This window comes from Ranitomeya imitator, chromosome 10 (assembly GCF_032444005.1).
Source record: "Ranitomeya imitator isolate aRanImi1 chromosome 10, aRanImi1.pri, whole genome shotgun sequence".
Taxonomy (NCBI): Eukaryota; Metazoa; Chordata; class Amphibia; order Anura; family Dendrobatidae; genus Ranitomeya; species Ranitomeya imitator.
In genome coordinates this window covers 67,705,242-67,730,649 of record NC_091291.1, presented here as the reverse complement: position 1 = coordinate 67,730,649, position 25,408 = coordinate 67,705,242, and the positions used below count along the sequence as shown (strand labels likewise).

Below are 25,408 nucleotides of genomic sequence, written 5' to 3'. Positions count from 1 at the left end.
ACCTCATTTATATAATTTTTTTTTATGTTTTGGCGCTTTTATACGATAAAAACTATTTTATAGAAAAAAATTATTTTTGCATCGCTTTATTCTGAGGACTATAACTTTTTTATTTTTTTGCTGATGATGCTGTATGGCGACTCGTTTTTTGCGGGACAAGATGACGTTTTCAGCGGTACCATGGTTATTTAGATCTGTCTTTGTGATTGCGTGTTATTCCACTTTTTGTTCGGCGGTATGATAATAAAGCGTTTTTTGCCTCGTTTTTTTTTTTCTTACGATGTTTCCTGAAGGGGTTAACTAGTGGGACAGTTTTATAGGTGGGGTCGTTACGGACGCGGCGATACTAAATATGTGTACTTTTATTTATTTATTTATTTTTTTTTTATTTAGATAAAGAAATGTATTTATGGGAATAATATATATATTTTTTTCTTTAGGATTTTTTTTTTTTTTTACACATGTGGAATTTTTTTTTTTTTTTTTTTTTTACTTTGTCCCAGGGGGTGACATCACAGATTGCTGATCTGACAGTTTGCACAGCACTTTATCAGATCAGCGATCCGACTTACAGCACTGCAGGCTTAACAAGCGCCTGCTCTGAGCAGGCACTTGGTAAGCCACCTCCCTCCCTGCAGGACCCGGATTCTGTGGCCATTTTGGATCCGGGCCTGCTGCAGGGAGGAGAGGTAAGAGACCCTCACAGCAACACGATCACATATCGCGTTGCTCTGGGGGTCTCGGGGAAGCCCGCAGGGAGCCCCCTTCCTGCGTGATGCTTCCCTATACCGTGGCACACATGATCGCGGTGTGCCGGGGGTTAATGTGCCGGGGGCGGTCCGTGACCGCTCCTGGCACATCGTGCCGGATGTCAGCTGTGATAGGCAGCTGACACCCGGCCGCGATCGGCCGCGCTCTCCCCGTGAGCGCGTCCGATTGCGCTGGACGTACTATTCCGTCCTTGGGAAGCAAGGCCCACCCCACATGGACGGAATAGTACATCCAATGGCAGAAAGGGGTTAAGGACATGTAAGCATTATTAATCCCTTCACCCCGGACCATTTTCCGTTTTTTTTGCGGTTTGCATGTGAAGGCTTTTTTTTGCCGGACGAGTTGCACTTTTGAACGACACCATTGGTTTTACCATATTATGTACTGGAAAACGGAAAAAAAATTCCACGAGTGGTGAAGTTGCAAAAGAAATTCAACTCCAGAATTTTTTTTATTTTTTTATCAATGTTTACTAAATGCTAAAAGTGACCTGCCATTATGATTCTCCAGATCATAAAGAGTTTATAGACACCAAACATGTCTAGGTTCTTTTTTATTTATGTGGTGAAAAATAATCCAAAACTTTGCATCATTTTCCGAGACCTGTAGCGTCTCCATTCTATTGCATTTTAATGCAATGTTGCAACAATCAAAAAAATGTAATTGTCGTTTTCACCTATTTTTTTTCTGGTTACGCCGTTTAACCATCGGATTAATACTGGGGCTGTACTGTGTGACCATCCTGCATCTGCCATATGGGTAAGGAATCATACCTGGGACATCTCCTTAATTGTGGGCTGATTTATTGAGGAGATACCCTGTATTTCAGGATACATGATATAGGATACATATGAGTACTTGGTCCTTGGGGGGTTGTGATTCCCATGATATTTTGACATAGTCACAGAGCACTTTATTTCATATATATAGCAGTATGTGGTAGGTCACACGGGTCTGGTACAGTTTGTTTCCCTTGCTGAGCATGTTTAAAAATTGTAATCTATTTGAGATTTTATGATAAGAATTTATAAGTGTTACAAATCAAATTGATTTTAATTTTTATACTACTTCGGACTCAAACTTCCTTTTTCTATGGGTATAATTCTTTGGTGTTGGAGTGTCCTATATAGGTATTGTAACTCCTATATCAATGGTTCCTCCACGTGGAGATGAACTGATACAGGAGTAGAATTGTTTTCATTATGGGATTAAATTGTCTATGTACAGGAGGAGATGACATACAGGTATATACTATATAAAAGAGGAGATGACATACAGGTATATACTATATAAAAGAGGAGATGACACAGGTATATACAGAAGGAGATTACATACAGTAGGTACATACTATATACAGGGGAGATGACATACAGGTATATACTATATACAAGAGAAGACATACAGGTATATACTATATACAGAAGAGATGGCATAAAGGTATATACTATATACAGAAGAGATGGCATACAGGTATATACTATATACAGGAGGAGTTGACACATAGGTATATACAATATACAGGAGGAGATGACACACAGCAGGTATATACTATATACAGGGGAGATGACCTACAGGTACATACAGGAGATGACATACAGGTGTATACTATATATAAGGGAGATGACAAACATGTATATACCGAGTGGAAACTTAGAGGTGTGAGGTGAAAGTGATGTGAAAATGAGGTGTGTGAGGTGAAAATGAGGTGTGTGAGGTGAAAATGAGGTGTGTGAGGTGAAAATGAGGTGTGTGAGGTGAAAATGAGGTGTGTGAGGTGAAAATGAGGTGTGTGTGTGAGGTGAAAATGAGGTGTGTGTGTGAGGTGAAAATGAGGTGTGTGTGAGGTGAAAATGAGGTGTGTGTGGTGAAAATGAGAGGTGTGAGGTGAAAATGAGAGGTGTGAGGTGAAAATGAGAGGTGTGAGGTGAAAATGAGAGGTGTGAGGTGAAGGTGAGAGGTGTGAGGTGAAGGTGAGAGGTGTGAGGTGAAGGTGAGAGGTGTGAGGTGAAGGTGAGAGGTGTGAGGTGAAGGTGAGAGGTGTGAGGTGAAGGTGAGAGGTGTGAGGTGAAGGTGAGAGGTGTGAGGTGAAGGTGAGAGGTGTGAGGTGAAGGTGAGAGGTGTGAGGTGAAGGTGAGAGGTGTGAGGTGAAAATGAGAGGTGTGAGGTGAAAATGAGAGGTGTGAGGTGAAAATGAGAGGTGTGAGGTGAAAATGAGAGGTGTGAGGTGAAAATGAGAGGTGAGAGGTGAAAATGAGAGGTGTGAGGTGAAAATAGTGGAGTGATTGGAAAATAAGAGGTGTGAGGTCGAAATGACAAATGTTAGGGGGAAATGAGAGGAGTGAGGGGGGAAATAAAAGATGTGATGGGAAAATGACAGAAGTAAGGTGCCAAATGAGAGGCGTGATGGGAAAATAAGAGAAGTGAGGTGCTATAGCTAACCACAGATATTTACTATGCCCAGGCAATTCCGGGCTTTTCAGCTAGTGTGTATATATATATGTATATATATATATGTATATGTATATGTGTATATATATATATATATATATATATATATATATATATATATATATATATATATATATATATATATATATATATATATATATATATATATATATATACACAGTGGGGCAAAAAAGTATTTAGTCAGTCAGCAATAGTGCAAGTTCCACCACTTAAAAAGATGAGAGGCGTCTGTAATTTACATCATAGGTAGACCTCAACTATGGGAGACAAACTGAGAAAAAAAAATCCAGAAAATCACAGTCTGTTTTTTTAACATTTTATTTGCATATTATGGTGGAAAATAAGTATTTGGTCAGAAACAAAATTTCATCTCAATACTTTGTAATATATCCTTTGTTGGCAATGACAGAGGTCAAACGTTTTCTGTAAGTCTTCACAAGGTTGCCACACACTGTTGTTGGTATGTTGGCCCATTCCTCCATGCAGATCTCCTCTAGAGCAGTGATGTTTTTGGCTTTTCGCTTGGCAACACGGACTTTCAACTCCCTCCAAAGGTTTTCTATAGGGTTGAGATCTGGAGACTGGCTAGGCCACTCCAGGACCTTGAAATGCTTCTTACAAAGCCACTCCTTCGTTGCCCTGGCGGTGTGCTTTGGATCATTGTCATGTTGAAAGACCCAGCCACGTTTCATCTTCAATGCCCTTGCTGATGGAAGGAGGTTTGCACTCAAAATCTCACGATACATGGCCCCATTCATTCTTTCATGTACCCGGATCAGTCGTCCTGGCCCCTTTGCAGAGAAACAGCCCCAAAGCATGATGTTTCCACCACCATGCTTTACAGTAGGTATGGTGTTTGATGGATGCAACTCAGTATTCTTTTTCCTCCAAACACGATAAGTTGTGTTTCTACCAAACAGTTCCAGTTTGGTTTCATCAGACCATAGGACATTCTCCCAAAACTCCTCTGGATCATCCAAATGCTCTCTAGCAAACTTCAGACGGGCCCGGACATGTACTGGCTTAAGCAGTGGGACACGTCTGGCACTGCAGGATCTGAGTCCATGGTGGCGTAGTGTGTTACTTATGGTAGGCCTTGTTACATTGGTCCCAGCTCTCTGCAGTTCATTCACTAGGTCCCCCCGCATGGTTCTGGGATTTTTGCTCACCGTTCTTGTGATCATTCTGACCCCACGGGGTGTGATTTTGCGTGGAGCCCCAGATCGAGGGAGATTATCAGTGGTCTTGTATGTCTTCCATTTTCTAATTATTGCTCCCACTGTTGATTTCTTCACTCCAAGCTGGTTGGCTATTGCAGATTCAGTCTTCCCAGCCTGGTGCAGGGCTACAATTTTGTTTCTGGTGTCCTTTGACAGCTCTTTGGTCTTCACCATAGTGGAGTTTGGAGTCAGACTGTTTGAGGGTGTGCACAGGTGTCTTTTTATACTGATAACAAGTTTAAACAGGTGCCATTACTACAGGTAATGAGTGGAGGAAAGAGGAGACTCTTAAAGAAGAAGTTACAGGTCTGTGAGAGCCAGAAATCTTGATTGTTTGTTTCTGACCAAATACTTATTTTCCACCATAAAATGCAAAAAAAATGATAAAAAAACAGACAATGTGATTTTCTGGATTTTTTTTTCTCAGTTTGTCACCCATAGTTGAGGTCTACCTATGATGTAAATTACAGACGCCTCCCATCTTTTTAAGTGGTGGAACTAGCACCATTGCTGACTGACTAAATACTTTTTTGCCCCACTGTGTATGTATATATATATATATATATATATATATATATATATATATATATATATATATATATATATATATATATATATATATATATATATATATACACACACACACAAAGTTTGGACACCCCATCTCATTTAAAGATTTTTTTTCTGTATTTTCATGACTATTAAAGGGAACCTGTCACCCCGTTTTTTGAGATATAAATACTGTTAAATAGGGCCTGCGCTGTGTGTTACTATAGTGTATGTAGTGTACCCCGATTCCCCACCTATGCTGAGAAATAACTTACCAAAGTCGCCGTTTTCGCCTGTCAATCAGGCTCGTCAGGTCGGGAGGGCGTGTTCACAGCGCTGGTTCTTCCTCAGCTTTACGTTGGTGGCGTAGTGGTGTGCGCCTGTTGAAGTGACTAATCCACTGTGGGCACGTGAACAAGCAGCGCGCGATCTGCGCTGTCATCCCTTTCGTCGGTGGGGGCGGCCATCTTCCTGGGGCCGCGCGTGCGCAGATCGAGTGCTCTGCTGCACGGGGCTTCAGGAAAATGGCCGTGGGATGCCGCGCGTGCGCATTAGAGATCGCGGCGGCCATTTTCCCAAAGCCTGATTGACAGGCGAAAACGGCGACTTTGGTAAGTTATTTCTCAGCATAGGTGGGGAATCGGGGTACACTACATACACTATAGTAACACACAGCGCAGGCCCTATTTAACAGTATTTATATCTCAATCTCAAAAAACGGGGTGACAGGTTCCCTTTAAAACTGTAAATTCACACTGAAGGCATTAAAACTATGAATTAACACATGTGGAATTATATACATAACAAAAAAGTGCGAAACAACTGAAATGATGTCTTCTATTCTAGGTTATTCAAAGTAGACACCTTTTGTTGGCCCTTTTGCCTTCACTCTGCAGTCCAGCTCACCCCAAACCATCTCGATTGGGTTCAGGTATGGTGACTGTGGAGGCCAGGTCATCTGGCGTAGCACCCCATCACTCTCCTTCTTGGTCAAATAGCCCTTACCAAGCCTGGAGGTGTGTTTGGGGTCATTGTCCTGTTGAAAAATAAATGATGGTCCAAGTAAACGCAAACCTGATGGAATAGCATGCCGCTGCAAGATGCTGTGGTAGCCATGCTGGTTCAGCATGCCTTCAATTTTGAATAAATCCACCAGCAAAACACCCTCACACCTCCTCCTCCATGCTTCACGGTGGGAACCAGGCATGTAGAGTCCATCCGTTCACCTTTTCTGCGTTGCACAAAGACACGGTGGTTGGAACCAAAGAGCTCAAATTTATTCTCATCAGACCAAAGCACAGATTTCCACTGGTCTAATGTCCATTCCTTGTGTTCTTTAGCCTAAACAAGTCTCTTCTGCTTGCTGCCTGTCCTTAGCAGTGGTTTCCTAGCAGCTATTTTACCATGAAGGCCTGCTGCACAAAGTCTTCTCTTAAGGCCGGGATCACACACAGCGAGATATGGCCGAGTCTCGCAGGTTAAAAACTAAGCTCTGGCACCTGCACTCCAAAGCAGAGCGTGCGGCCGCATAGCAATACATGGAGCCGCACGCTCCTCTCTGGAGAGCCGGTGCCAGACCTCGTTTTTAACCTGCGTGACTCGGCCGTATCTCGCTGTGTGTGATCCTGGCCTATCAGTTGTTGTAGAGATGTGTCTGCTGCTATAACTCTGTGTGGCATTGACCTGGTCTCTAATCTGAGCTGCTGTTAACATGCGATTTCTGAGGCTGGTGACTCGGATAAACTTATCCTCAGAAGCAGAGGTGACTCTTGGTCTTCCTTTCCTGGGGCGGTTGTCATGTGAGCCAGTTTCTTTGTAGCGCTTGATGGCTTTTGCCACTGCACTTGGGGACACTTTCAAAGTTTTCCCAATTAGCTGCTTTTTTCTTGCCATAATACAAATTCTTAGTCTATTCAGTAGGACTATCAGCTGTGTATCCACCAGACTTCTGCACAACACAACTGATGGTCCCAACCCCATTTATAAGGCAAGAAATCCCACTTATTAAACCTGACAGGGCACACCTGTGAAGTGAAAACCATTTCCGTTGACTACCTCTTGAAGCTCATCAAGAGAATGCCAAGAGTGTTCAAAGCAGTCATCAAAGCAAAAGGTGGCTACTTTGAAGAACCCAGAATATAAGACACAGTCTCCGTTCTTTCACACTTTTTTGTTAAGTATATAATTCCACATGTGTTAATTCATAGTTTTGATACCTTCGGTGTGAATTTACAATTTTCATAGTCATGAAAATACAGAAAAATCTTTAAATGAGAAGGTGTGTCCAAACTTTTGGTCTGTACTGTGTATGTATGTATCTAAATGTATGTGTATATACATACATACATACATACATACATACATACAGTTAGTCATGGCCAAAAGTATTGACTCCCCTGCAATTCTGTCAGATAATACTCAGTTTCTTCCTGAAAAAAATTGCAATCACAAATTCTTTGGTATTATCTTCATTTAAGTTGTCTTGAATGAAAAAACACAAAAGAGAATGAAGCAAAAACCAAAACATTGATCATTTCACACAAAACTCCAAAAATGGGCCAGACAAAAGTATTGGCACCCTCAGCCTAATACTTGGTTGCACAACTTTTAGCCAAAATAACTGCGACCAACCGCTTCCAGTAACCATCAATGAGTTTCTTACAATGCTCTGCTGGAATTTTAGACCATTCTTCTTTGGCAAACTGCTCCAGGTCCCTGATATTTGAATGGTGCCTTCTCCAAACTGCCATTTTTAGATCTTTCCACAGGTGTTCTATGGGATTCAGGTCTGAACTCATTGCTGGCCACCTTAGAAGTCTCCAGTGCTTTCTCTCAAACCATTTTCTAGTGCTTTTTGAAGTGTTTTGGGGCATTGTCCTGCTGGAAGACCCATGACCTCTGAGGGAGACCCAGCTTTCTCACACTGGGCCCTACATTATGCTGCAAAATTTGTTGGTGGTCTTCAGACTTCATAATGCCATGCACACCGTCAAGCAGTCCAGTGCCAGAGGCAGCAAAGCAACCCCAAAATATCAGAGAACCTCCGCCATGTTTGACTGTAGGGACCGTGTTCTTTTCTTTGAATGCCTCTTTTTTTTCTCCTGTAAACTCTATGTTGATGCCTTTGCCCAAAAAGCTCTACTTTTTTCTCATCTGACCAGAGAACATTCTTCCAAAACGTTTTAGGCTTTTTCAGGTAAGTTTTGGCAAACTCCAGCCTGGCTTTTTTATGTCTCGGGGTAAAAAGAGGGGTCTTCTTGGGTCTCCTACCATACAGTCCCTTTTCATTCAGATGCCGACGGATAGTACGGGTTGACACTGTTGTACCCTCGGACTGCAGGGCAGCTTAAACTTGTTTGGATGTTAGTCGAGGTTCTTTATCCAACATCCGCACAATCTTGAGTTGAAATGTCAATTTTTCTTTTCGATCCACATCTAGGGAGGTTAGCCACAGTGCCATGGGCTTTAAACTTCTTTGATGACACTGCGCACGGTAGACATAGGAACATTCAGGTCTTTGTAGATGGACTTGTAGCCTTGAGATTGCTCATGCTTCCTCACAATTTGGTTTCTCAAGTCCTCAGACAGTTCTTTGGTTTTCTTTATTTTCTCCATGCTCAATGTGGTACACACAAGGGCACAGGACAGAGGTTGAGTCAACTTTAATCCTTGTCAACTGGCTGCAAGTGTGATTTAGTTATTGCCAACACCTGTTAGGTGCCACAGGTAAGTTACAGGTGCTGTTAATTACACAAATTAGAGAAGCATCACATGAATACTTTTGTCCACCCCCTTTTTTATGTTTGGTGTGGAATTATATCCAATTTGGCTTTAGGACAATTCTTTTTGTGTTTTTTTCATTTAAGACAACTTAATTGAAGATAATAATACCAAAGAATTTGTGATTGCAATCATTTTCAGGTAGAAAATGAGTATTATCTGACAGAATTGCAGGGGTGTTAATACTTTTGGCCATGACTGTATATATATGTGTGTGTATATATGTGTGTGTATATATGTGTGTGTATATATGTGTGTGTATATATATAAATAAATTTTTTATTATTATTTTTTTTGTTCCTTACACTTGTTTCAATAGTCTCCATGGGATACTAGAAGCTACGATCATCCAATAGCCTGTGTTGCACAGAGCATGGCTTAAGCCCTGCTGTGTGTAGCTAAAATGATCACTTGCTGTGAGTGCCGTCTCATAGCTGTCCGGCAATGAGAAACATAGGGGTCTCCTACATACATACCCTGGGTTGTCATGCCACCACATTGGCGACCCGTGGTCATGTGACACGGCACTGATGGTCTGGGTTAGTGACGCACTTCCAGCGCGATTGTGTTAAAAATCTCTGTCAGACATTGACTGCGGTATGTAACAAGTTAACAGCCGCGGCTGGATCACGATTCAGACCGCAACTGTTAGGGGAACATGTCAGTTGTTCAAATCAGCTGACATATGCCAAAAAAGATGTTGGCTCAGCGCCGGAGCCCACATCACAGGGGGAGACCCGATGTGAAGGGGTCCCCTCTGGGAGAGTTGAATAGTGTGGTGACATGCTGGTTTCAGTGGTCTGTTACTTGGAAATTGACCGATTTACTAACCTTGCTTGTTAAACTGTGCAGAGCAGGACCAGTATTGCAGGAAGTGATCATATGATGATAGTAGGGCTCCACCATCCTCAGGCTGCTGATTGACAGATTTTTCTGTTCTGCTGTGCACACTGAGAAAGCAGTCATCAGCATCTGGAGGTGGACTCCATGGCACAATGCTATCCCCTCTCTGCACAGCACACCATGTAAGTTCCCATAAAAATCACATGGGGTCCTTGGTTGTATTGGCTTCATATCTATACATGGTAAACAGCCAAACTTCCACACACAAAGTGACAGCGGCACATCACAGCCTCCCCCGCACATGCCGTCACTGGTCTCTGCACGCTGGGTATTCGGACAGCGTGCTCTGTTGCTGACTTTTTACTGCTTGTCTGAGCCAGAAGCCTAGCGTGCGCTGCTAATGTGCACATCACACAGTGCACAGTATGGGGACTAGACCTGCCCCTGACATGGCCTTCATCAATGACCCTACATTTCCGGAAGGCTGCACCAGCATGCATCAAAACGGAAGTAGAAGAAGAGAAAAGCGGTTACTTGAATTAAACATTCCCTAATTTTCCCTAGATTAGAAAATGGCTTACATTATGGCATCAAGTAGAAGGGGATTAACCCCTTCACAACCTTTGACATATCCATTCATCCAGGTCAGTAAGTACTCATTGTACTTCGATGTTGGATACTTCAAGGGAATTTTGCACGCACAGGAGCTGTATATGCTCAATCGCCGCCGGGTGTTCAGTGATTCTGACAGCTGACGCCCGACACTCCCTGCATATTAACCCCTTAAATGCTGCGATCAATATCGATCACAACATTTACAAGTCAGTCAGGCAGAGGCAGGGAGCCCTCTCTGCGTTTTGATCATTGCCATGGTCACCCGATGTCGTCATGACGACATCGGGTCACCAGATTCTAGCAAGTTGGTTAAATCATGTACTGTGTGTGATCTAACTAACTTGTGGTGTTGCAGCACTGACCGTTCTAAAACATAAACAAAAGCACCACAAACCGACCAAGCAGTCCAATAAAATAATTAATTTTATTAATATATAATTATTAAAAAGGTTATGAAGCTGGTAGATAAATACAGGTCAAAAAATATACATATAGGCCACAATGCCAGAATCCAAAGAGGTACAAAAACAATTGTATAAAGAAAAGCAAAGGATGCACACTTGACGGGAGAATCAGTGGGTGTCACTACACTGCCCTAGTGCAAATAGTGAGTATAAAGTGCCAGAAGCATATAACTAGTCGATAAAAACATGTCACTAAAAGCACATCATTGCATATAAGGCAAGTACACAAGCCATTGTGCTGGAGTGAAAACGTGTTAAAGTACAGCTTGAAAAAATACCTAGCCTAGGGTGAGTGAAGGTGTACAACCAAGTGAGAACAGTGACCAAAAATTAAAATAAAAGTAGTAGCAAAGTCAGTCCCTCACAGTGAGACTGTAGATCCCTGGCTCCTGGATGGCGTCCTCCCCAACGCGCGTTTTGGCTTTTTGCATTCGTCATATCAAACATATCAATTCTCCTGCGATCAGACTGCTGAACGTCAAAGTCCCATAATGGAACGAAATAAAAAAGTTATAAAAATATTATTTTAAAAAGTCACAAAGTAATAAAAAAACAAGATATTGTACCCATAAATAAACACTTTTCAGAAAAAAATAAACATAGTACACATTTGGTATCACCGTGTCCATAACGACCTGCCCTACAAAAGTCACACTAGTTAACTACTTCAGTCAACACCGTAAAAAAGAGGCAAAAAACAATGCTTTATCATACCGCCGATCAAAAAGTGAACTAAAATCAATCAAAAAGATGGATGTAAATAAAAATGGTATCCCTGGAAACGTCATCTTGTTCCGCAAAAAACAAGCTGCTGTACAGCGCCATCAGCATAACAATAAGTTATAGCTCTCAGACTAGAGCAATGAAAATAAATATATTTTAAAAAATGTTTTTGTGTAAAAACAGCAAAACATTAAAAATGATATAAATGAGATCTCTTATATGAGATATATATATCTACTATATAAAGCTGTATGTGTGTATGTCCGGGATTGGCATCTGCACCGTCGCAGCTACAGCCACAAAATTTTGCACAGTCACACGTCTGGACCCCGAGAGCGTCATAGGCTATATTGTGAGGCGAAATTTTAACCCCGCGCGTTCCAATTCACCAAACAATTTTGCCCCTATCTACATAATGGGGAAAAAGTGAAAGGAAAAGTGTTGGAGGAGTCGCAGCTACAGAAATAATTTTGCACAGTCACACGTCGGGACCCTGAGAGCGTCATAGGCTTCGTTGTGAGGTGAAATTTTAACCCCGCGCTTTCCAATTCACCAAACAATTTTGCTCCTATCTACATAATGGGAAAAAATGAAAGGAAAAGTGTAGGAGGCAAATTGACAGCTGCCAGATGTGAACAAGGGGGACTTAAAGAATGAGAGCGATGGCGCCAAAGAGTATATACCGTACAGTTGCTAAGGTGGGGCCTCGACATGGGATACTCACCACACACGGGGATATGAATACACACAAAATGCGCCACACACTACCACGTGCTTGAACACATATTACCCTCAGCACACATTTCACCACAAATACACCAACCTCGCCACATAAAAGTCAAAATACAAAAGTCGCCACTCAAAACTCGCCATGCGCAGAACTCTCCACATGCAAAAACTAGGCTCTTGCAAAACTCGCCACAAGTGCAAAATTCTCCTCATGAAAAACTCGCCACACGCAAAACTTGCACACGTGGAAAAATTGCCACATGCACAAAACTTGCAACACATGCAAAAGTTGCCTCACACAAAACTTGCACATACTCAAAAGGCACCACACATAATACTCGCAACGCGCAAAACTCGCCATGCGCAAAACTTGCTGCACACAACTTGCTACACTAACCTGTCACATGTAACTCGACACACAAAAAGTTGCTACACGCATGTTGCTACACAAAACTCATCTCACAAAAGTCGCTACATGCATGTCGCCACACGCAACTCAACACACACAACTTGACAAACGAAACTCGCCCTAAAACACACACAAGTCTGGTATTCTCCTTCAAAAATAAAAATCTGATTAATAAGCAGACAAACTACAACAATTGCACCATATAGGAAATACGGCAGCTGTCAGTCACATGACCTGTCTATTATGTGTATGTGTGAGCTAATATATACTGCCAGGGGGAGGGCTTCCTGTTGGCTGGGGATTTATCAGGCTGCCAATTTAGCTTGCAAATACTGAGGTAAAAATACTGAGCAAATAACGTGTGAACGAGGTCTAATATAGGAGGAGATGACACACAGGTATATACTATATACAGGGGAGATGACACACAGATATATACTATATACAGGAGAGATGACACACAGGTATATACTATATAGAGGAGGAGATGACATATAGGTACATATATATACAGGAGGAGATGACATACAGGTATATACTATATACAGGAGGAGATGACATACAGGTATATGCTATATATTGAAGATGACATGCAGGTATATACTATATGCAGGAGGAGATGACACTCAGATATATACTATATACAGGGGAGATGACACACAGGTATATACTATATACAGGAGGAGATGACATACAGGTATATACTATATATAGAAGGAGATGACATTCAGGTATATACTATATATAGGGGAGATGACACACAGCAGGTATATACTATATACAGGGGAGATGACATACAGGTATATACTATATACAGGAGATGACATACAGATGTATACTATATATAAGGGAGATGACAAACATGTATATACTGAGGTGATGAGGTGAAAATGAAAAGGTGTGAGTGCAAAATGAGAGAAGTGAGGAAAAATAGTGGAGTGATCAGAAAATGACAGATGTAAGGTTGAAATGACAAGTGTTAGGGCGAATGAGAGGAGTGAGGGAGAAAATGAGAGGTGTGAGGGAGAAAATGAGAGATGTGAGGGGGAAAATGAAAGATGTGATTGGGAAAATGAGAGGCGTGATGGGAAAATAAGAGAAGTGAGGTGCTATAACTAACCACAGATATTTACTATGCCCAGGCAACGCCGGGCTCTTCAGCTAGTATATATATATATATATATATGCCTTATTATTAATAATTAATCAATTTTAACACGCATGGAACGGAAAAACCTCCCCCGGCAAAAAACCCCCAACAAATTGCTGAATTTGCTTCATCATTTTGTCTCCCAAAAATCGGAAAAGTGAAAATAATACATTCACATTTTTATGAAAAGGTTGTTTACTTTTTCCTTCCACATTGCAAAAATTTCTGTGTAGCACCTGAAGGGTTAATAAACTTCTTGAATGTGGTATTGAGCACCTTGAGGGGTGCAATTTATAGAATGGTGTCACCTTTGGGTATTTTCAACCATATAGACCCCTCAAAGTCACTGTGATGTGGTCATTAAATAAAATGGTTTTGTAAATTTTGTTGGAAAAATGAGAAATCGCTGGTCAACTTGAAACCCTTATAACTTCCTAAGAAATTTTTTTTCAAAAAATGTGCTGATGTAAAGTAGACATGTGGGAAATGTTATTTATTAACTATTTTGTGCGACACAAAAAAAAATTGCAACATTTTCCATGTACTTCATGATGAGGTAAAATTTGTTTGACAGGACTTGTTTACTGTATTTGTGAAAATATGTCCCCCCCCCAAAAAATCTCATAATCACCAGGATCCGTTAAAGCGTTCCAGAGTTATTACCTCATAATAACACTGGCTAACACGGTACCAAGATATATATCTTTCCTGTACCTCATAAAGTGACACTGGTCAGAATTGTAAAAATTGGCCTGGTCATGAAGGTCAAAACCGGCTTGGTGGTGAAGGGGTTAATGAGGAAAATAAATTTGGATTTCGGGCCTCTGCTGTAAGACCCTGTTTGCTAAGGCTACTTTCACACTTCCGTTTTTTTTTTTTAAATCCGTCACAATGTGTCGGCACGACTTATCGACTGATGTGTCAAAAATAGTGAAAAACGGATGCAATGCATCCAGTATTTTGACGGATCCGCTAGACGGTTCCGTCGAAAAACTAGATCCGTTGCATCCGTTTTTACCATCCGTTTCATCCGTTTTTTTGACGGATCCATTTTCCATGCCTAAATATGGGAGTCTCCCAAATGTGATTGGCTACTGGAAAATTGGGAAACCAATATATTGACTGGCTGTCTTCAGGCTGGCAGGAGTCTTGTTGGCACATTTGGGGGTGACGCCCCAGGCCAGGTTTATATTGATTGGGGGCCTGTCTGGCCAATTGGCTACAAATTCCTGATTCTGAGCATGCTCAGTGTAAAAAAACGGATTCCAGCGCTGGATTCTGTCATACGACGTGTCACGACGGATGCTGCGTCCATAGGCTTCCATTCTAGTCAACAACGTATGCCACAGGATCCGTTGCGACACGTTTTACAGACGCAGACAAAAAAACGTTACATTGAACTTTTTTTTCCAGACGACGGTCCGTCAAAACACGACGGATCCGTTGCAGACCGATGCGACGTGTTGCCATCCGTAGCGATCCGTCGCTAATACAAGTCTATGGGAAAAAAACGGATCCTGCAGGCACATTTGCAGGATCTGTTTTTTTCCCCAAAACGACGCATTGCAACGGATATGAAAAGACGGAAGTGTGAAAAAGGCCTTAAATGTAACCATAGATTCTGCGCTATGGAGCCTCCTGCGTTTTTCTTTTTCCCCTCTTCTCTAGATATGGCAGTTGCGGCCATTTCATACAGTTGGGGGCACTGACTTGTTCCCCTCATATTTGCCTCCATGAAGTGATGGAGTATAACCCCCACCAGGGGAGATGATGTAGAGCTGTATCTGTGTGCAGTAATGAGGGATTTGACCCCGGGAGATCCCCTCCCACAGTCTCCGTTGATACGGCGGGACTGCACTTATAGGAAAATGGCATGTTAATAAGATGTACCTTTTCTGTATGTTCCTATATGTTTGGTAAATTATCCATCTTGTGTTTTTCTCCTTCGCCTCATTGGGGGACACAGGACTGTGGGGTATGCTTCTGCCGCCAGGAGGCTGACACTAAGTAAACATAAAAAAAAGTTTAGCTCCTCCTCCGTCATATACACCCTGACACTGGCTACCAGAGAATCCAGTTCTTGCTTAGTGTCTGAAGGAGGCACACCTCTGGGGCCCGGATCCTTTGGACCCTTTTTTTCATCACTACATTATATGGATTGAGGGGGCAACGGACCCTTTTGATCTCCCCAAACCAGCAACGGGCAAGCACGTGCAATTATTCTCCACGTATCCTTTCCCGCGACGTGGGATTGCTCACTGGACTTGGCTATGACCACCCTGAGGTATTTTAGACCCTAGGTTGTACAGGTGCACTTAGACGTCCGTGTGACCCCCCCTTATTTCTACACCTCTGCTCCGCTGCGGTGATAGATGGGGTGGTGAACGGTCCCTCTCCTTATCCTAGTGCAGGAAATATAGCTAAGGTTCCTGCACAGTCTTTTGCTCGGCTCTCCCCCCGCTGGATTCTTGCTATATGCTAGCCCTGGGTACTCAGCTTGCAAAAGGGGGGAGAGGCAGAAAAGGGGGGCTCCTGACACAGGTGCCGTTTACCTTGAAGGCAGGCTCCGGGCGTCTCTGCGCCGATCTAGCGTCGGGTAATGAGCGACGCCGCAGTCCCTAGAGCTCTGTCGGCGCTGCGGTTCTTCCGGCGCAACTCTGCGCCGCAGAGGTACAGTGCGGCCGGCGCCGCGGCCTTTCCAGAGGCTTCAGGCTCCGGCCTGGCACCCAGCATGCACCTCCGGGTCAATTAGGCCCGGCTTCCGTCCAGCAAACCGCGCGGTGAGGCCCCACCCCCTCCGGTGCGTCTACTTCTGGATCTGCCCCCTCCTTTCCTCGCCTAGGGAAAATCGAGGCCCCGGCTTCAGGCCTACTACAGGCCGCATCGCATCACGGCGGTTCCGCCTCCTGTGGTCTGCTGGGGATAAAGGTAGCACATTGGCTCCGCATCGTGTGTTCGGTCCACACTGTACTCGTGGGGACACAGAACTGGGGTAAGTGCTTCTCCCTCTAGCCTGACAGCAGAAGGATTGTTTTTTGCCCAGTCTCAGGCCCTGGGTATAGCATTTACGGATCACTGTCTAGAAGGGTCAAATCTCAGACGGTCCAATATACCGTTTGTGTGGCTTGTCGTGCTGCATTCCCGCATGCCCAGAGTAATCGTCTCTGCGAGGCCTGCGACTCTGAACGCGCCCAGGAGCCCCCCCTGCTAGCTCCCCAGTAATCTCTCCGGCTCCTGCCCCTCAAGCAGAGGCTGGGGCAGTTCCACTGGAATGGGTCACGTCCTTTTCGCAATCCATGGCGTCCCTAACTGAAGAAATCAAATCCCTTCAGACCCGGGCGGTCAGGGCCAGCAGTCCATCTATCTTGGAGAGGGCCTCGGGGTCTCAGGAGCCTTCGGCCTGCAGGGGCCGCGCTCGCACTAGACAAACGCGTGGAAAGCGAATTCGCACAGCGTCGCCCAGGCCGTCAGGTGCTTCGGCATCCTGGAGCTCTGTATCGCGTTCTCCTTCCCCAGCAGAGCGGGGAAGTTGAGACAGACTGAGTCAGAAGAGTCCCTTAATTTTGAGACTCCTGGGTTTCAGGAATCTGTAGATAGCCTGATTGAGGCTGTCAATCAGTCCCTGGGGATAGAAGACGAACTCGCCTTATCCTCAGATCACAAAGTCTCATTTAAGCGGGCCAAACTGGCCCATAAAGTTTTTTCCTCTCACACCGAGTTTGAGGACCTGATTCAGCGTAACCGGGAGCTCCCGGACAAGCGTTTTTCGGGGCAAAAAGCCTTGAAGGCTAGGTATCCCTGTGCTACTGAGCTATGTAGTAAATGGGCAGAAAATCCTTCTGTAGATCCTCCGGTGTCCCGTTTAGCCTCTAACACTTTGCTATCTCTTCATAATGGCTCGTCGATTAAGGACCCTACGGATCGTCTTATAGAGAGCTTGACTCGTTACATTTTTGAGGCTTCAAGTTTAGCACTTTGTCCCTCTTTTGCGGCAACTTGGGTTGCTAAAGCTATGATGTCTTGGTCAGAGTCTTTAACAAAGGCTCTTCAAGAAAGGGATTTCCAGTAGAGCTTGCAGAAATGTTCTCAGATAGCACTTGCTGGTAGCTATCTGATCAATGCATCTTTAGATGCTGCAGATTGTGCCTCATCTGCTGCGGATAATGCAATTGCCATTAGAAGGGCACTCTGTTTAAGAACATGGCGGGCAGACTCTACCTCTAAAAAGTCTCTTACAACCCTACCGTATCAGGGGGGTCGCTTATTCGGAGAGAAGCTGAATCCGCTTATTTCTGACTCCACAGGAGGGAAGAGCAAGTTTCTTCCACAGCAGAGGATTAGACAGCCTTTTCGTTGCCAATTCCAGGCCTGTTTCAGACCCTTTCGTAATGCTAGATGGGCTCCAGCATCGGGCTCTGCTGTGCAGGGTCGACCCAATCAGGACCGAGACATTCGGATCTCCTATACGGCCAACCAGGGGGGAAGAATGCGTTCCCAGTCAACTAAATCCAGAGGGTCTAGGACTTAAATGTTTTCGGCCAAGTGACTGGAGGCCTCCTCGGAGTGCCTCCAACAGAGTAGGCGGACGTCTACTTTTGTTTCACCAGGTCTGGCTTCAAGTAGTCCACGACCGGTGGGTGGGAGAGCTCGTATCTTCAGGTTACAAGATAGAGCTGGTCTGTCAGCCTCCTTCACGGTTCTTCCCATCCCGTCTTCCCAGGTCCGAGTCCCACCGACAAGACCTGTACAATTCGATAGTCCCTTCGTCTCAGCGGAGTCATTTCTCCTTTTCCAAAGGAAGAAAAGTTTCAAGGGTTTTATTCCAATCTTTTTGTAGTACCCAAAAGGACGGAACAGTAAGACCTATTCTGGATCTGAAACGCTTAAGCAGGTTTGTCTGCGTTCGTCACTTTCGGATGGAATCTCTCCGGTCAGTTTTTGCCTCAATGGAAAAGGGAGAGTTCTTGGCCTCAATAGACAGGATGCCTACCTACATATTTCCATTTTTCCTCCTCATCAAAGATTTCTCCGGTTCGCTCTAAACAACCTACACTTCCAGTTCACGGCTTTACCCTTCGGGCTGGCCTCCGCCCCCAGGGTGTTCACGAAAGTCATGTCAACTGTGGTGTCCATTCTGCACTCCCAAGGCATAGTAGTCTTGCCATATCTAGACGATCTTCTCATTCCCCCATTCCCCCAACCAATTTTACAACAGATGCCAGTCGCCTGGGTTGGGGAGCAGTGTTTTTTCACCACACAGCTCAGGGGCGCTGGTCTCCTCAGGAATCAGATCTCCCCATCAATCTCTTAGAGATTCGGGCAGTTCGACTAGCTTTGCAGTATTTCAACCATCTTCTAGCGGGTCGCCCTGTCCGAATTCAATCGGACCACGCCACAGCCGTGGCCTACATAAATAATCAGGGGGGCACCCGCAGCAAGGCAGCCATGCAGGAGGTAAAACAAATGCTGTTCTGGGCCGAGAGGAATCACTCTGTGATTTCAGCAGTCCACATTCCGGGCGAAGAGAACTGGGTGGCAGATTTCCTCAGCCGTCAGGGTCTGGCGTCCGGGGAATGGTCTCTCCATCCCGAGGTATTTCAGCAAATATGCCATCTATGGGGGACTCCAGACGTGGATCTAATGGCGTCCAGGAGGAATGCCAAGGTACCCAGATTTGTCTACCGGTACCGAGATCCACAAGCAATCGCCGTGGATGCGCTAGTACTGACTTGGAACCAGTTTCATCTCTCTTATCTGTTCCCTCCTCTGGCACTGCTCCCGAGGGTAATCAAGAAGATCAAGTCAGAAAGAGTGCCTGCTATTCTGATCGCCCCGGATTGGCCGCGGCGAACCTGGTATGCGGACCTAGTACAGCGTCTCGCCGGGGTTCCATGGCGGGTCCCCGATCGTCCGGATCTTCTATCTCAAGGGCCGATTTATCACCAGAACTCAAAGGTCCTACGTTTGACGGCCTGGCCATTGAATCTTGGGTTTTAACTCGGGCAGGGTTCTCCCAAGAGGTTGCAGATACCATGATCAGTGCACATAAAACCGTTTCGGAGAGAATTTATTATCACAGAAAGTTTTCCTTTCTTGGTGTAGAGAGTGCGGGCTGCCTCCTTTGCGTTTTTCTGTCCCAAATATTCTAGCCTTTCTCCAAGCAGGCTTGGAATCAGGGATTGCTCCAAGTACTCTTAAAAGGCAGATTTCGGCCTTATCGGTACTTTTTCAGCGCAGGATTGCTACTAACCGTCACGTCAGAACTTTTTTTCAGGGAGTCGCTCATAAGGTCCCTCCTTATAAGACTCGCTTGGGACCTTAATTTGGTTTTAAGGGCATTGCAGAAAGCTCCTTTTGAGCCTCTTCAAGATATTTCCTTGACTTTCCTTTCTTGGAAATTCGTAATTTTAGTGGTCATAACTTCCATAAGGCAGGTATCAGAGCTGGCAGCCCTCTCCTGTCGTACTCCCTTTCTACGTTTTCATCAGGACACGGTAGTGCTCAGACCAGCACCTTCCTTTTTGCAGAAGTTTGTTTCCTCGTTCCACATTAATGAGGATATAGTTCTTCCCTCTTTTTGTCCGGCGCCTACGCACCGTGTAGAAAAAGCTCTCCATACGTTGGACCTAGTGAGAGCGCTGAGGAGATACATTTCCCGAACGGCTCCTTTCCGCCAGACTGATGCTTTGTTTGTCCTCCCAGAGGGTCGCAGGAAGGGATGCGCGGCCTCAAAATATACCCTGGCCAGGTGGATACGTGCGACCATTCAGGAGGCCTATCGTGCCAAGGGCATGATGGTTCCGGCTGGAATCAAAGCTCATTCCACTAGAGCAGTGGGGGCTTCCTGGGCGATTCGGCTTCAGGCCTCAGCAGAACAGGTTTGCAAAGCTGCAACCTGGTCTAGTTTGCATACCTTTGCCAAACATTATAATGTCCACTCCCAGATCTCTGCAGATGCAAGTCTGGGTAGAAGGATTCTTCAAGCTGGGGTGATGCACTTATAGACAACTGTTGTCTGGATAATTATTACTGGTGCGTTCATTTCCCACCCAGGGACTGCTTTAGGACATCCCACAGTCCTGTGTCCCCCAATGAGGTGAAGGAGAAATAGGGATTTTTGTGTTACTCACCGTAAAATCCTTTTCTCCGAGACGCTCATTGGGGGACACAGCTGCCTCCCTGGTAGCCTGATGGCTGCTTTTGCTATATCTGAATTTATCAGTCAGTAGGACTTTTCTAGACATGAGTTTTCTGTATTTATGCTGTTATATTATTTCTCGTGTTTTGTTCTCCTACTGCTTTTGCACCAAATTGGAGTCTCTGGTAGCCAGTGTCAGGGTGTATACGACGGAGGAGGAGCTAAACTTTTTTTATGTTTACTTAGTGTCAGCCTCCTGGCGGCAGAAGCATACCCCACAGTCCTGTGTCCCCCAATGAGCGTCTCGGAGAAAAGGATTTTACGGTGAGTAACACAAAAATCCCTGTTTCTGAGTGTCTCATTTATTCAGTAATAGCGCCACATTTGCTGTATGTAAATGCTATACATTTCATTCTTTATTTTTAAAATAGCTTTAAGCCATACATCTGTAAAGTCTGAACAAGAGGTAGAAAAGTCTGAAAAATGTATTGCAGAAAAGTCTCCTGCTCCAGCAAAGGGGCCGAAAAACACTGGCAGGTGAGACCCAAGTAGTTATTGAGCAATGTGTGTGTACTGTGATACTAATGGGGTCGTAGTGACTAGAGATGAGCTGATTTAATCACTATAAGCTATAGCGCTTATCGGATACATGGAGCACATCGGCTGATCAGCTGTCTGGCGCCGCAGCTTGTTTGTTGGGCTCTCCATGCATGTGTTGAGTGTATCCCACATCCGTGACACATGCAGCTGCGATGCTAAACAGCTGATCAGCAGGGGCGTGATCCAGGTGCAGCTTATTTGGTGAGTGCTGTAGCTTGCTGAATAAGCAGCAACCCCAACAACTTTGCTCATCTCTAGTAGTAACAATCCAGAAGTTGAGATTTGGTGCAGCCTATTATGCTTTATGCACACGTTCAGCATTTTTTGCGTGTTTTTCGTGTTTTTTCGGCTGTTTACCGCGGGAAAAAACGCTAAAAAAACATACATAAGCATTCCATCACTTTTAATGCATTCTGCAATTTTTGTGCACATGCTGTGTTTTTTTCCACGAAAAAAACGCATCGTGGTAAAAAAACGCAGCATATTGATTAATTTTGCAGATTTTTCGCGTTTTTGCCGCTATTGCATTGGGAAGCTCTGAAAAAGAAACGCGAAAAATCCGCAAAAAAAGTGATAAAAACGCATGCGGATTTCCTGCAGAAAAAGTCCGGTTTTGTTCATGAAAATTCTGCACACTTTCCTGAACGTGTACACATAGCCTAAAGAGGAGGCAGAATAGCTGGGCTGAGTGCTGTGCCTCTTATGGTGATGCTTCCTGGCGTCCTGCACTTGTTTGTATGAATCCAGGGAGGATGTCTGACTGCACAGACAGGTTCTGATCGGTTACTATACACCGGTGATGCTGGCTGAGGCAGTGGGGTATTTATACCCGGTGGATGGTGATGCTTCCTGGCGTCCTGCACTTGTTTGTATGAATCCAGGGAGGACGTCTGACTGCACAGACAGGCTCTGATCGGTTACTATACACTGGTGATGCTGGCTGAGGCAGTGGGGTATTTATACCCGGTGGATGGTGATGCTTCCTGGCGTCCTGCACTTGTTTGTATGAATCCAGGGAGGATGTCTGACTGCACAGACAGGTTCTGATCGGTTACTATACACCAGTGATGCTGGCTGAGGCAGTGGGGTATTTATACCCGGTGGATGGTGATGCTTCCTGGCATCCTGCGCTTGTTTGTATGAATCTAGGGAGGACGTCTGACTGCACAGACAGGTTCTGATCGGTTACTATACACCGGTGATGCTGGCTGAGACAGTGGGGTATTTATACCCGGTGGATGGTGATGTTTCCTGGCGTCCTGCGCTTGTTTGTATGAATCCAGGGAGGACGTCTGACTGCACAGACAGGTTCTGATCGGTTACTATACACCGGTGATGCTGGCTGAGGCAGTGGGGTATTTATACCCGGTGGATGGTGATGCTTCCTGGCGTCCTGCGCTTGTTTGTATGAATCCAGGGAGGATGTCTGACTGCACAGACAGGTTCTGATCGGTTACTATACACCGGTGATGCTGGCTGAGGCAGTGGGGTATTTATACCCGGTGGATGGTGATGCTTCCTGGCGTCCTGCGCTTGTTTGTATGAATCCAGGGAGGACGTCTGACTGCACAGACAGGTTCTGATCGGTTACTATACACCGGTGATGCTGGCTGAGGCAGTGGGGTATTTATACCCGGTGGATGGTGATGCTTTCTGGTGTCCTGCGCTTGTTTGTATGAATCCAGGGAGGACGTCTGACTGCACAGACAGGTTCTGATCGGTTACTATACACCAGTGATGCTGGCTGAGGCAGTGGGGTATTTATACCCGGTGGATGGTGATGCTTCCTGGCGTCCTGCGCTTGTTTGTATGAATCCAGGGAGGACGTCTGACTGCACAGACAGGTTCTGATCGGTTACTATACACCAGTGATGCTGGCTGAGGCAGTGGGGTATTTATACCCGGTGGATGGTGATGCTTCCTGGCATCCTGCGCTTGTTTGTATGAATCCAGGGAGGATGTCTGACTGCACAGACAGGTTCTGATCGGTTACTATACACCGGTGATGCTGGCTGAGGCAGTGGAGTATTTATACCCGGTGGATGGTGATGCTTCCTGGCGTCCTGCGCTTGTTTGTATGAATCCAGGGAGGATGTCTGACTGCACAGACAGGTTCTGATCGGTTACTATACATCGGTGATGCTGGCTGAGGCAGTGGGGTATTTATACCCGGTGGATGGTGATGCTTCCTGGCGTCCTGCACTTGTTTGTATGAATCCAGGGAGGATGTCTGACTGCACAGACAGGTTCTGATTGGTTACTATACATCGGTGATGCTGGCTGAGGCAGTGGGGTATTTATACCCGGTGGATGGTGATGCTTTCTGGCGTCCTGCACTTGTTTGTATGAATCCAGGGAGGATGTCTGACTGCACAGACAGGTTCTGATCGGTTACTATACACCAGTGATGCTGGCTGAGGCAGTGGGGTATTTATACCCGGTGAGTGACTTACACTGCATGCTAAATTGGGTTGATACCATTTACACTGGACACAAGGTGTGTGTGTGTGAGTTATTGACTGTTGATTTAACCCATTGATGGAAATTCCCATATTCTTATATGGGTACAATTATAAAGTGAATCTATTGACAAGTAACTTTTATAATTTTATTTAGTAGTAAAAATCCTTTAAATTCTCAAGAAGAGTGACTTTATTTTTTTTGCTTATGCATTGTTGCCCAGGTTTCGAGCCATCTCTGTAATCTTGTAGTTGTGTCTGAACCAATACAGTGCTTACAAGATCTTTCCCATAGCGCTGCTGGCCAGGATCGCCGGAGTGCATGGTTAGCTCCCAATCTCAGCCAGCGTCAGTACCCCTCCACTCCGCCAACGTAGCAGAGGCAAAGCTGGCTTATATAGCAACAGCTGGATCACACAGTCCAGACTATTGGCAAATCAGTGCTATTGTCCTCATGTGGGCCTATAGAATAAGGATAACATGGCAGGTATACCTAATGGTGAATGGGGTTTAAAAAAATAATAATAAAATATAGATTTGCTGTTTTTATTTTCATTTTTCCGTTTAAAGAGTTAATAAAGTGATTTAAAAAGTTGCAATAAAATGAATCCTCGAACTTCTCTGCTGACAGAAGGCTAGAAGGCTGTGGCACTCAAAAACAAAGGCAGCCTAACCTGAGTCAAATTGTCTTACACTGTAATATGCTATCACGCATGTATAGAATATTCTAGAGGAGTATAACCTGTATACTCAAAGCAAGGAAATGTAATATCAAAACTCGCCAAAAGATCATTGGCCTTAACGGCTGACTAATTCGCTGAACACAAATCTTTACTGATCACCTATACTGTCACTTTCTTATTAAATGTAAATCATTCAATTTTAGCTTTTTTGGCACATCGAAGCAGGATGTTTCACAGAATGAGACTGACTACAATCCTTCCAAAAGTGGCTACCATCCCATAAAGGATGCCTGCTGGAATATTGGCCAAACGTAAGTGTTTAACTCTGATTATACTTTGCTCATAACTGATTTTTTTTTATTTAGGATTTATGAAGAAGACATGAAAATTGCTGCTATGAGAATTCCCCTCTCCACATACAGCATATACTCAACTATAAGCTGACCCGAGTATAAGCCAACCCCCCCTAATTTTTCCACAAAAAACTGGGACAACTTAATGACTCGAGTATAAGCCTAGGATGGAAAATGCAGCAGCTACCGGTAAATGTCAAAAATAAAAATAGATCCCAATAATAGATACCAATAAAAGTAAAATTAATTGAGACATCAGAAGGTTAAGTGTTTTTGAATATCCATATTGAATCAGGGGCCCCATATAATGCTCCATACAGTTCATGATGGCCCAATAAGATGCTCCATACAAAATACGTCCCATATAATTCTCCATACAGTTTGATGGGCCCCATAAGATGCTCCATATTAAAATATACCCCATATAATGCTCAATAAAGTTTGATGGGCCCC

General features: G+C 44.4%; 1 protein-coding gene across 3 annotated transcripts in view; it reads left to right on the top strand.

The window, feature by feature from the left end:
• LIG1 (DNA ligase 1) overlaps positions 1–25,408 on the top strand; it is a 389,895-nt gene that overhangs the window by 138,638 nt on the left and 225,849 nt on the right. For all 3 annotated transcript variants that reach the window (XM_069741985.1, XM_069741988.1, XM_069741987.1), the window contains 2 exons: positions 21,292–21,397; positions 24,806–24,913. In XM_069741985.1, coding sequence (XP_069598086.1) covers positions 21,292–21,397; positions 24,806–24,913 — 214 coding nt within the window. The remainder of the gene's footprint in view (positions 1–21,291; positions 21,398–24,805; positions 24,914–25,408) is intronic.